The 13,498-nt window shown below is 40.0% G+C and overlaps 1 protein-coding gene across 4 annotated transcripts in view; it reads left to right on the top strand.

Annotated features, from left to right (window-relative positions):
* The window catches only part of LOC136858235 (synaptic vesicle glycoprotein 2A), a 263,056-nt gene that overhangs the window by 115,938 nt on the left and 133,620 nt on the right, over positions 1-13,498 (top strand). For all 4 annotated transcript variants that reach the window (XM_067137635.2, XM_067137634.2, XM_068225463.1 and 1 more), the window contains exon 6: positions 1,798-2,042. In XM_067137635.2, the coding sequence (XP_066993736.2) occupies positions 1,798-2,042 (245 nt within the window). The remainder of the gene's footprint in view (positions 1-1,797; positions 2,043-13,498) is intronic.

Genomic DNA, 13,498 nt, shown 5'->3' on the forward strand with positions numbered 1-13,498 from the left:
TGAAAACTCCCCCTCCCACCTTTCCTATCCTATCTCTACGATACACACTCCAGTGCCGTGAGAAAATTTCTGCATCCATTATATCATTTCTCAGCCATGATTCAACTCCTATTACAATATCTGGTAAATATATATCTATTAAATTACTTAATTCTATTCCTTTCTTTACAATACTTCTACAGTTCAACACTAACAATTTTATGTCATCCCTACTTGATTTCCAGTTCCCTGTTCCCTTATCACCGCTCCCTAGGCCATCCCGTTTCCCTGAATGTACCTTCCTATTACCCTTCCAAACAAATTTCCTAACTTATACGTACCACTGCGGTTTAAATGAAGGCCATCCGAGCGCAGATCCCTATCTCTTACCCACCCATTAGGATCTAGAAATCTCACTCCCAGTTTCCCACATACCCACTCCATAGTCTCATTTAAATCCCCAATCACCCTCCAGTCAGTATCCCTCCTACACAGTATTCCACTAATAACAATCTCCGCTTTCTTAAACTTCACCCGTGCTGCATTTACCAGATCCCACACATCTCCAACTATGTTGGTACTTATATCAGCTTGCCTTACGTTGTTGGTACCAACATGAAACACTACCACCTTCTCCTTCCCCTCCTCCCTCTCTTCTACTTTCCTCAACATCTGCCTCAACCTAATTCCTGGATAACATTCTACCCTGGTTCCCTTTCCTCCACACACTTTCCCCACGTGTCTAACGATGGAATCCCCCATGACCAGAGCCTCAACCCTACCCACCTCATTTGATCCCCTCCCCTCCTGGTCAGCCCTATCTTTCCTGATAGCTGCAGAAGCTACTTCCTCCTCCCTTTTCTCCTTCCCATGACCCTGTTCCACCTGTCTTTTCCTATCCCCTACTCTACATTTCCCTTTCCTACCTTTTCCCTTCCACCTACTTCCATGCATCTCAGCAACAGTTCCCTGTCCCTCATCTTCCCTCTGTTGTTCTACCTGGAGTGACTCGTACCGATTTCGCACAGACACCTGTCCTGAATTCTGATCCTGAGTAGAGCCCTTGGCCTGCACTCTCCTTCCCCTTAGAACATTAGACCACCTGTCTTCTACAAAGCATTCTATCCTAATTTAACATGGCAAGGAATGAGGTTAAATGTTTCCATTGCTGAGATTTGAAATGCTGGGCAATGAAAAAAGCAAGAGGAATTGGGCACACAAATTTTAAATCTTCTGCAAATTTTATAACATGCCTCAAGAAAGAATACAGAATATACCATAGACAAGTCACTACCTTCATGACAATGGTACTTACTAAAGAAATCCTTTGTACATAGGTAATTAAGGCTCAACTCCTAATGTGTTATTGGTTTCCAAACTATTATGTAAAAGATTTAATTAATTAACTGATTGTTTGATTACTGTCCTAGAGAACTGAAATCTGCGATAATTATGATGGTGGTGATGAAGTTGATGGTTGTTGTTGGTTAAATTAATGTGAAATAAAGTACAAATGAATAAATTTCAATTATTTTGTGTATTAATTTTTGAAGTTACCATTTGTATTATTAAATGGGCATAAGTCACTAAATTTTGAAAAGAAACAAATATTTTTTCTCCACTTCAACTTGAATTTTTTTGCATGATATCTGTTTTTAGCTGGCCAAATAGACAGAAAATACTGTATCTTTTTAATTTTATATCTTTTAGGTTTAAACAGTTCTTTAAATTTCCATGAAAATGTACTAACTGTGGCATACGACCTCTTTGAAACAACTGATTCATTTACTCTTCAGTGTGAATTTAAATCCATTTCAGCTCTTGCATGGGTACTTCTACCCCAGCCTTGGTCATGGATTCTGGCAGAGGGTTCCTTCGAGCTCAGAATTTGGAATTTATTCCTATTGGTTTGCTCTATTCCAAGTCTATTGACAGGCTTCTTAATGCTCTTCTTCTGCGAGAGTCCCAAGTTCCTGATGTCACGAGGACAGCGTGACGAGGCTATGAAGGTGTTCCAGCATGTATATTCTGTCAATACTGGTAGAAAGCCTGATACATTCCCTGTAAGTTACTCCAGTGAAATAATGAGAAGAATATTATAATGGTATTACTTAAATATGAATGTTGCCAAACTCTGAGGAGAGAAAATATAGTATTTGCTAATATTTCTTTGAAAAATGCCTGTACATCGGCTATGTTGTATTCATCATCTCGACAGAGATGTGAATGTAAGATCAAGCGGGCCACAAGAAGAAAAGTCATATTACGATGTATAGGAATACATACTGGTTGCTAGTAAGGAAAACAACAGGAACACGGATTAATGTTTCCTTCCCAATATCTGACATCTCTTTTCTTACACCATCATCTCTATTTTGGGAGAAGTGTTATTTGCTTCAGTAAATTTAAGGCTGAACTAAGATGAATGTCTTAGTTCATCTTAGCAGGAGACATGATTCCTTTCATTAATGAAAACAGTTGCTCACACTGGTAGGTACTTCTGAACATAGAAATAATTTCACTCACCAATTTGCAAGTTTGCATAAATCATGAATATTTTGATTTGTAGTGAACTAAGTATCTCTAGGCCTAGGATAGAGAAAGTGGAATCTATCTGGAGATGAATAAGGGTAGAAAAGCTCCAGGATGGGGAAATTAAACAGAAGTACATGGGTATGATTGCTGGTCCCGTGGTGTAAGGGTAGCATGCCTGCCTCTTACCCAGAGGCCCTGGGTTCGATTCCCGGCCAGGTAAGGGATTTTTGCCTGCACCTGAGAGCTGGTTTGAGGTCCACTCAGCCTACGTGATTAGAATTGAGGAGCTACCTGATGGTGAGATAGCGGCCCCAGTCTAGAAAGCCAAGAATAACGGCCGAGAGGATTCGTCGTGCTGACCACATGACACCTCGTAATCTGCAGGCCTTCGGGCTGAGCAGCGGCTGCTTGGTAAGCCAAGGCCCTTCACATGGGTATGATTAGTGGAAAGTTCCAAACAATGGACAGTAAGCAGTTTTAGGGTATAGAAAGAGAACAGATGGTAAACAGAGATGCTACAGTAGAAACAGAGAGGAAACGCCTAGGAACGACTTTGTTAAAGGTCTGAAAAACAAACATCTTGGTGGACTGATGAAATGAGAGCAGCTGGTAAACATAAAAACAAGGCGTATCAGAAATGGCTCCAAACAAGGTTTTGATGCAGACTGGGAATTAATTGTACGTAGATGAAAGAAACAGAGCAATACAAATAATTGTTGAATCCAAGAAGATTTTGATAGAAACTTGGAAAGGTTAGGTCAAGCAGCAGGGAAACCTTTCGGGCAGTAATAAAGAATGTTTGAAAGGGGGGGAAAGAAAATGAATAGTGTTTTGGGTAAATCAGGGAATCACTGAACAGGTGGAAGGATTATTTTGAAAATCTTCTCAGTGTCAAAAGAAATCTATCTGTTGATGTTGGAAACAGCTGAGTTCATGGGGAGAAAGACAATGATGTTGGTGAAATTATGCTTAAGGAAGTGGAAAGGATGGTAAATAAACTACATTGTCATAAAGCAGCAGGAATGGATGAAATTAGACTTAAAATGGTGAAATATTGTGGGAATTCAGGGATGAAATGGTTAGCATAGAATGTTAGTAAGATACCTTCTGAATGGATGAAAGCAACTAATTGCAACAACTGTCGAGGTATTTCATCGATCAGTATACCAGGCAAGGTGCTCATCAGCATTTTGCAAGGGAGAGTATGATTAGTGGTTGAGAGTAATTTGGATGAAAACCAATGTGGTTTCTGACCACAGAGGGTCTGTCTGGGGCAGATTTTCAATATGTGCCAGGTATGAAAAAATGCTACAGGAGGAATAGACAGTTATATTTATGTTTCATAGATCTAAAGAAGGCATATGACAGAGTAATGAGGGAAAAGGTGTCCGCCATACTGGGGGACTGTTGGATTAAGAGCAGATTATTAAAAGCAATCAAAGGAATTTATGTTGCCAATTGGGCTGCAATGAGAATTGATGGTAGAATTAATTGTTTATTCAAGGTTCTTACAGGGGGTTAGAAAAGGGTGTAATCTTCCACCTGTGTTGTTTGTCTTTCACATTTTAGTTTACATGGATCATCTACTAAAATGTATAAAGTGGCAACAAGGGCCTCAATTAGGTGGAAATGTAGTAAGCAGTTTGGCCTATGCCGACAACTTGGTCTTAATGGCAGATTGTGCTGAAAGTCCTTAGTCTAATGTCTTGGAACTTGAAAATAGGTGCAATCAGTATAATATGAAGAATAGCCTTGTCAAGATTAAAGTAATGTCAGTAGGTAGAAAACCTAAGAGAATTGAATGTCAGGTTGCAAATACAATGCTGGAACAGGTAGATTGTTTCAAGTATTTAGAATGTGTATTCTCCCAGCATGGTAATATAGTAACTGAGATTGAATTAAGGTGCAGAAAAGCTAATGCATTGAGTTTACAGTTGTGATAACAGTATTCTGTAAGAAGGAAGTCAGCTGCCAGACGAAACAATCTTTACACCGGTCTGTTTTCAGGTCAACTTTGCTTTATGGAAGTGAAAGTTCAATGGAATCAGGATATCTTATTCATAAGTTAGAATTAAGATAGCGGTACTTGAAAGTAGCGAGAATGATCTCTGGTACAAACTGGTGAGAATAGTGATAGGAGGGTGCTCGGCATGAATAGATAAAGTATAACTGGCTTTGGTGGTGGGGCCATGTGAGGTGAATGGAGGAGGATAGGTTACCTAAGAGAATAATGTACTCAGTCTTGGAGGGTAAGAGAAGTAGAGGGAGACTAAGATGACAATGGCTAGACTCTGTTTCTAATGAAATGTGGGAGCATTTAATAAATTCACAGAGGCTTGCAGACTGAATACTGAAAGGCATAACAGTCTGTAATGAAGATAGGTACAAGAGTAGGGTTGAGTAGCTCAGGGGGTAGAATGCTGGCCTTCTGAACTCAATTTGATGGGTTCAATCTTGGCTCAGTCCCGTGGTATTTGAAGGTGCTCAAATACATTATCCTCATGTCGGTAGATTTACCAGCATGTTTCCATGGTGTAGGGGGCAACGCGTCCACCTGTCACCTGGTGGCCCCGGGTTTGATTCCCGGCCGGGTCAGGGTTTTTTAATTGTAATGATTAATATCCCTGGCCTGGGGACTGGGTGTTTGTGACATCCTTAATCTTCCTTTCCTCACACACAACATTCCACACTAATGCCATTCCAATTACACGCAGGTTCAAACAATATGGTGCCAGTAGGGGCAGAAGATCCACATGGGTCAACGCCCTGAACAAATAGCATTTTTTTCAGTAATACCAGCATGTTGAAGAACTCCCACAGGACACAATTTTGGCACCTCAGGGCCTTCGAATACCGTAAAAGTAGTTATTGGGACGTAAAACCAATAATATTTTTATTACAAACGGTTACAGTATTAACAAACTCGACGAGCTTGGAGGTCAACCTACTTGTTATCCCGCACCCATCCTGTTGTAGGCAGAAAGAATCCTGTTGAAGGATCAGAAGTTCTTTGTGACGGATCTCAAGAGGAGGGATCAGATTTGAGAGTGTAATGCATAATTAATATGATTAAAAACAACAAAGTGATGTTTTATTGTTGAATTTGGTTCTATTGTGAGTTTTTCTGCATGTACTGAGTGTAAATCGATGGGATGTAAAAGTGATAAATCCACTGAAGTGTTTAACTTATTAGCAAATAGCATTATACTTATAGTAGAAAAGTGCATTATTGTATTAGTGTGTTTTATTATAACATAATATTAACATTTTTTCTCTTTTCTTGCTTTTGAAGAAAGTTATGCAAGGTAAAATATTTGAATTTTTCACTGGATGGTCCAAAACTCATCTTATCCAAAATGCAAATTTAATTTTTTGTTGTTTTACTAATTATATTTATAATTCCTCAATAAGATGACCTTCAGATCTTAGACTTGAATGCATAGTATACAATTAAATACAGTAAGTGAGATTTATATTACAAAAACTAAACATTTTTTGCTCTTCCTGAAAAGTCTCTTATGGTGGATATGATGAGTTTTGGATTGTACATAGGAAAAGCAGTTACGATTATTTAAGGTGGTCTGTTCCAAAACTTGTTTTACCCAATTTAAAGAAATGAGTTAGAGGTAAAAATGCTGTCTTGGTTGGGTTTGTGATCATTTAATCATGAATATAGACTTCAAATCTTGCCTTTTCTCATAGAAATCTGTCACCAAAGTTAGGCTGTTGTTCCATAACTTGCCTTACCATGGCGTTTGTCATTCCAAAAATATTCTTGTACAGTCAGCCAATAGAAAAGAATAATTTAAACATGTGACTTCACGCTTCAATTTACCTACAGCTTGTGTCAGTTGTTCTTGAGCTACGTTAGTATTTCGTGCAGTTTTGTGTGCTGAGTACTGTGTATTAGAATAAAATAGAATATTACTTTTATTGTGGAAGGTAAAGGGAACAGATTAGAACACAGTTTAGGAGCAGCAAGGTACCATTAACATCTTGACTGGCTGGTGTTGGAATGAGGAATATTGATAATCATGATTACTTGAACTATTGTTGAAGAGTTTAGGCGATAAACCCTGCAATCATGGTGACTCTATTGTGGAAAAATTATTGTATCATCCTTGCTCTCCTCATTGACACTGTCATTATCATTTTTCAGCATCAATAATCTATTTGCTGATCATGAGCTCTTGCTACTTCTTTCTGCTCATAAATAGTTGTTCTTAATCATCTGTCCTATACCTTTTTGTTCATTCTTTTACAGGCATCTTACCTTCTGCCAGTCAAAATTAAGTGATACTCTTATTATTATAATGAGAGGCCCCTTTTCCTAATGCCAGTCACAATCGAGTTGGGGAGTTTTGATTATAGTGGCAGGCATCTTTGCATACTGCAAGTCACAAGTAAATTGGGGTGCTTCCATTATAACTGCAGCCCCCCTTGCGTACTACAAGTTACAATCGAATTCAGGTGTCTTCATTATAATGAGAGGCTCACTTTCCTACTGCCAGTCTTGGGTAGTACTCGTTATAACTGCCAGTCACACTTGAGTTTGGGAGTTTCAATTATAATAGCAGGTCACTTTGCCTAATGCCAGTCACATTCTGTTGGGGAATTTTGTTTATAATGGTGGGCACCCTTGTCTGCTGCCAAACACAGTTGGGTAGGGAAATTTTGACCAAAATTGCATGCTCCCTTGCCTTCTGCCAGACAAATCGAGAAGGGAATTATTCATTACAGTGGTAATTCCTCTTTACTACTGCCAGTTACAGTGGAGTTGAAGGCTCCCTTTTCTACTGCCAGTCACAGTCAATGTGGGGAGTTTTGATTACAATTGCAGATGCCTCTCCGACTGACAGACACTATCAATTTGGGGATTTTTAATTATAATGGGAGACCCCCTTTCTAGATCACTACAAATTGACTTCAAAATATATATTTTTTCCTCCATTTCCAGTGAGGAATCAGCCCCTGCAGTTTATTGGGTTTATTAAAGTTCACCCTGTATAAAGGCATAAAAATGAAAATAGACGTGAATTAATGAGGCACTTCTAGAAATCTCAGAAATTTGAAATTTGGTACCGGAGCTAATGACCCCAGCATCCTTAGAAAAATCGAAAATTCTCAACATTCCCCAAAGGGTGCATGCTGGGGGGCTTCAAATTTTGGGCTCAACATAAGAACGCAGTTGTATAATTTATCCACAGCGACAACCTATAGGTTTGGTGGGCTTAAAAAAATTCTTGAATTTCCTCATTTTTATCCCCCATCCCACCCAAATCAAGATGGTGCCACAATCTGCCAGGCGAGCTATAAAATTGAAATTTGGCAAAATTATAGCTTTTAGCCTGCAACCGACGGAAAAATTACAAGATGTTCACATTTTTCACTTTTTACCCCAAATGGGGAAAGTTCAACCTGCATTTCCTTGTAAGCAACCTTCCTTTACAATGCAAGGCAAAGCAGTTCTGACACACCTTGCACATTTTTATCAGATTGTGGCAAGTCAAGCCTTCGATGTCTACATTTTTGGGAGAGAAATATGCCGACATACATCTTCTGTACAGACGTGTGGAGGGGAACCAAATGTTTCCCAATGAAAAGTTTGCCGGATGCTCAAACTTTCACAACACAGACAGGCAACTGTGTGAATATGGACTATTTGTTCTCGATGTCGATCGAGGTTGTCAAAATATTCTCTAAATGAGGAACGTGTTGCCTGTACGATGACCAAAGATTGAGAATGAAGTAGTTGCCAGATTGCTGCAGTGTAAGCAATGAATTTCATCATTGTCTGTATTGATGGAAATGACTTATTTTCTTGATGATGATGATGATGATGATGATGATGATGATGATGATGATGATGATGATGCTTGTTGTTTAAAGGGGCCTAACATCTAAGGTCATTGGCCTCATTTTCCTAACAAAAGTTTTATTGACCCCTTAATCAAAACAGTATATTTTACTAGGACTAGTTTTGGCCAGTGTAAATGGCCATCTTCATCTATTCATAGCAAGATTGTTTAAAAGAAGGACATACTGTCATTAAAATTGAATGTCTTAATGAAAATGAAAATGAAAATCCACAGCCTGTTTCCAGTCATTCGACTGGGTCAGGAATGGAATGGATGAAGCCCCTATCTAGCGGTGAGGATAGGAATTGTGCCAGCTGCCGAAGCCTGTCTCGCTCCTCTGAGGCAATGATTAATGAATGACAGATGAAATGAAATGATACTGGAGAGTGTTAATGGAATGATAATTGACAGGGAAAACCGGAGTACCCGGACAAAAACATGTCCGCCTCCGCTTTGTCCAGCACATATCTCACATGAAGTGACCGAGGTTTGAACCATGGAACCCAGCGGTGAGAGGCCGGCGCACTGCCGCCTGAGCCACGGGGGCTTTTTGAATGTCTTAATACAAATGTCATATAGAACCGAATCTTGAAAAACAATGAACTCAAACATGGTCGCAAAACACACATATGCACACAACTAAATATTCAGTATGGTCCATATACAAGGATTTTTTAATCTTGATGAACATTTGTTAATTAAGAATGACATTATTTTATCTATCATTGCCCATTGATGCTCATATGGATGTAGATGTAGATGTTGATAATGATAGTGTTTAGGTTTAAGAGCATCTTGTCGCTCATAACCTAACACTCTCTCTTTTGGTCTACACTATGACACTGTTACAGTGGAATTGTAATGGTTATGACTGGCATCTTGCTGAGCTGTGCCAGCTCATTAGTGAGTTCACGGCGAGTATAGTCTGTATTCAGGAGACAAATCTCAGACCAGGTCATCATATGGTCTTAATTTTCAGACTATACTCGACAGAATGATATTATGCTCACCGGGCGTCTAGTGGCATAGGTATTTTTGTTCATTCTGATACCTATAGTGAAGGGGTTCCTCTAAGAACCCCACTGGAAGCAGTTGCAGTGCGGGTACCACTGCCTGTCATAACAACAGTGTGTAATGTTTATTTTCCACCAGCCCAGCCTCTTAACATAAATGATGTAACTGATCTTATAGATCAGCTTCCACCTCCCTTTCTCTTATTGGGAAATTTTAACACCCATCACCCCATATAGGGCTCTGAAACACCTTGCCTCAGGGGAAGAGAGTTGGAAACATTAGTAACAGAGCTGGATTTATGTATTTTGAACACAGGTGAATCAACTCATTTCAGTGTACGTTATGGCACATACTTTAGCATAGACGTAAGTCTATGCAGCTGAATGTTAGTTCTGCTGTTTCAGTGGAATACACACCATGATCTCTGTGACAGTGGCCATTTTCCTATTATTTTTACTTTGTTGAAACAAAAATGTGTCGAGGCTCCTCCTCGATGGATTCTTAAACATGAGTTCACATCATGAACTGTCTTTAACGACGTGACCAGGCGGACCATAGATGGCTAAACAACTTACATAACACAAATTATTCTTGGTGCTGCTGAGGAGTCCATTCCATCCTTTACAAGGACCCCTCACCGAAAACTCGTTCCTTGGTAGAACGAAGAAATTGCAGCAGCTATCAAAGAATGCCGTTGCGCTTATAAACGCTATCGTAGACAGCCTACTGTGGCCAACTTGGGAACATTTAAAAAACTCCACGGTAAGGTGTGAGTTCTTATTCGACAAAGTAAGAAAGCTTTGTGGGAGAGATATGTGTCGTCTATGACATCACATTCTCCGTCATCTCAAGTGTGGACTAAACTTCGACATATTTCGGGTATCCAAGGATCATCTTCTGTACCGGGAATTTCCATTGCAGGCAGTATCGTCACTGAATTGCTCTCTATTGCCAACCATCTAGCCCGTCATTTCACGAATGTGTCTGGCTCTGGGAATTACCAACGTGATTTCCTCGCTCTGAAGAGGGAGGCAGAACGTTACCATCTTAGTTTTGCCACTCAAGGTTCAGAGGGCTATAACATGCCCTTTACGGAGTGGGAACTCCGCAGCGCCTGGGCGCTTTGCAAGGACACGTCTTCTGGACCAGACAATGTCCATAACCAGATGTTGAAACACCTTAGTGAGGATAGTCTTTTATATCTCCTTCGTGTGTTCAACCGAATCTGGATAGATGGTGAATTTCCGTCTCAGTAGCGAGAGGGCATAGTAATTCCTGTCCTCAAGCCTGACAAAAATCATAAGTATGCAGTTAGTTACAGACCTATTTGTCTTACTGTTTGTGTAAGCTGTGTGAGAGGATGGTAAATCACCAACTTGTGTGGCATCTGGAGAAACAAGGACTTTTGTCCTAGTACCAATATGGTTTTTGAGCCCCCCGCTCAACCACTGACCACCTGGTACACCTGGAGAGTTCTATCCGGGATGCATTTCTCTGCAAACAGCATTTGGTGGCTGTTTTCTTTGACTTAGGAAAGGCCTACAACACCACCTGGTGACGTTAAAAATTAAACCACATGGTGATACGGTATCCTTTCAGTTCTGCATCAATGGAGATTCCGAGGTGTCTTGCCAGTATTTATTGTGAATTTTTTGTCCCTCCATCTATTTGATGTCCAAATTGGAAGGGCATATTCGCAATACCACGTTCAAGAAAATGGAGTCCCACAGGGATCGGTTCTTAGTGTCACTCTGTTCGCAATTGCAAGAAACGGTATTGTCGCTGTTGCTGGTTCAGCAGTAATACCGTCACTATATATGGAAGATTATGCTCTGCATTATAGCTCACACAATATAGCAGTTGCCAAGCGACAAGTAGAGCAATCTTTTAGGAGGGTACAACAGTGGTCTTTAGAACATGGTGTTCGGTTTTCAACCGCAAAGACCTCTGTTGTACACTTTTTTCGGAAGTGCACTCTTCACTCCCATCCTGGGCTTTATTTACGAAATGTCGCTCTTCCCATAGTTGACACTGATTTCTTGGGCTCTGTTTCAATAGCAAATTATCGTGGGAACCACATGTGTGGCAGTTAAAAAGTGCAATGCACTAAGAAGTTGAATATTTTGAAGTTTCTTAGCAGTACTAATTGGGGGGCTAACCATACGGTGCTCCTATGATTTTATAGGGCACACATTTTATCCAGGTTAGACTATGGCAGTGCAGCATATGGATTAGCAAGGCAAAGTGCCCTTACGAAACATAATAGCATCCACCACAGCAGGCTGTGCCGCCTTTACACCTGAGGAGCCAGCAAATGCTTCTGTCCTATGCTGCAAATTTGCAACAGATGCCACTTCACCCAAGCTTTATTATTCTTTATTCTTTATTATTTATTATTTATTATTTATTTATTATTTATTATTTATTATTTATTATTTATTATTTATTATTTATTATTTATTATTTATTATTTATTATTCATGTTTTAATGTTCATATCTGATGTCCAATATGGTCACAATGAGATTTATTACTTGTAAGTGGTATGTTCCGAGCTGTCAGCGGAGAGATGGCGTGGAATGACATTAGTAGACGAATAAGTTTGAGTGGCATTTATAAAAGTAGGAAAGATCACAATATGAAGATAAAGTTGGAATTCAAGAGGACAAATTGGGGCAAATATTCATTTATAGGAAGGGGAGTTAGGGATTGGAATAACTTACCAAGGGAGACGTTCAATAAATTTCCAATTTCTTTGAAATCATTTAGGAAAAGGCTAGGAACACAACAGATAGGGAATCTGCCACCTGGGTGACTGCCCTAAATGCAGATCAGTATTGATTGATTGATTGATTGATTGATTGAGCTATCCTTGCATATCCGACAATGGAAACCATCGGCTGTATGCTGCTTATCCTCGAGCAAGGTGGCCAGTTGGAATACGCTTGCATAGCAGTCACAGATTGTTTGATATACCTTTGATTCCCTGCCTTGTCAGACAACCAACTGGGATATCTCCTTGGATAATACGATAACCTGAAATAATCCTGGATCTGCACACTGGCCCGAAGGAAAGCATGGACTCTTTGATTTATTGGAGGCTCTTCCTGTCCATTGTTGGCTGGTATCCAGGTTCAGTCATCGTTTACATGGATGGTTCGAAGGCAGATACAAAGGTGGGCTGTGCGTTCGTTGTCGACAATGATAGGTTTTCTTTTTGCTCTCCCTGAAACCTGTAGTGTGTTTACAGCAGAGCTCTATGCTATCTGTGAAGCTCTGCAGAATGCACTGTCCGATGAGCACCGACACTTTCTGCTGTGTACTGAATACTTGAGCTCGCTGCAGTCTATTGTTACTTGTTTTCCTTGGCACCCTCTGGTGCAGCGAATCCAGGACCTGTTGACTGGGTGTTTGAATGACGGCACCAGAATCACGTTTATGTGGCTCCCAAGCCACATGGGTGTAGTGGGAAAAGAGTTAGCTGATAAGGCTGCCAAGGAGGCAGTTACATTGCCCCCGCTGCCTTACAAGGTTCCAGCAAGTGATAATCGCTCTCAGCTGAGACTATGTCCCATTGGGAGATTGGCTTCTCGGAGGGAAGCAGTGGTATTATGTCATCTTCGGATCGGCCATGGTATAGTAACGTACTCCTATTTACTGAAAGGAGAATCCCCTCTGTTGTGTACTTGTGGTGACCATCTTATCTTGTTACACATCCTTACGGAGTGTGTGGACCTGGTCGATCTGTGTTGTAGTCTAAAACTCCCGAGTACCATCTCCCTCATCCTGCGAGATGATGAGGAGTCAACAGATCTCGTCATCTTTTTTATGAGGGATAGTGGTCTATTTTCTTGTGTGTAATAATGTCCTTTGTATTAGTGTATTTCTGTTAACTGCGCTTTTATCCCATTGACTCTATTTTATTTCATGTTTGCATATTTTAATGTGTTATTTTAACTTCTACCTTGAATTATATATATCTCTGTACTTCCAGGCAATGCCTTATTCCACTGTCACCTGTATTTTCTATAATTTTATTATAAAATAAGGCATTGCGAATTAGATTCACTGATTGTTTTGATGTCATAATCATTTTTCATCACCATTTATTTT

The sequence above is a fragment of the Anabrus simplex genome, chromosome 1, assembly GCF_040414725.1.
Source record: "Anabrus simplex isolate iqAnaSimp1 chromosome 1, ASM4041472v1, whole genome shotgun sequence".
Lineage (NCBI taxonomy): Eukaryota > Metazoa > Arthropoda > Insecta > Orthoptera > Tettigoniidae > Anabrus > Anabrus simplex.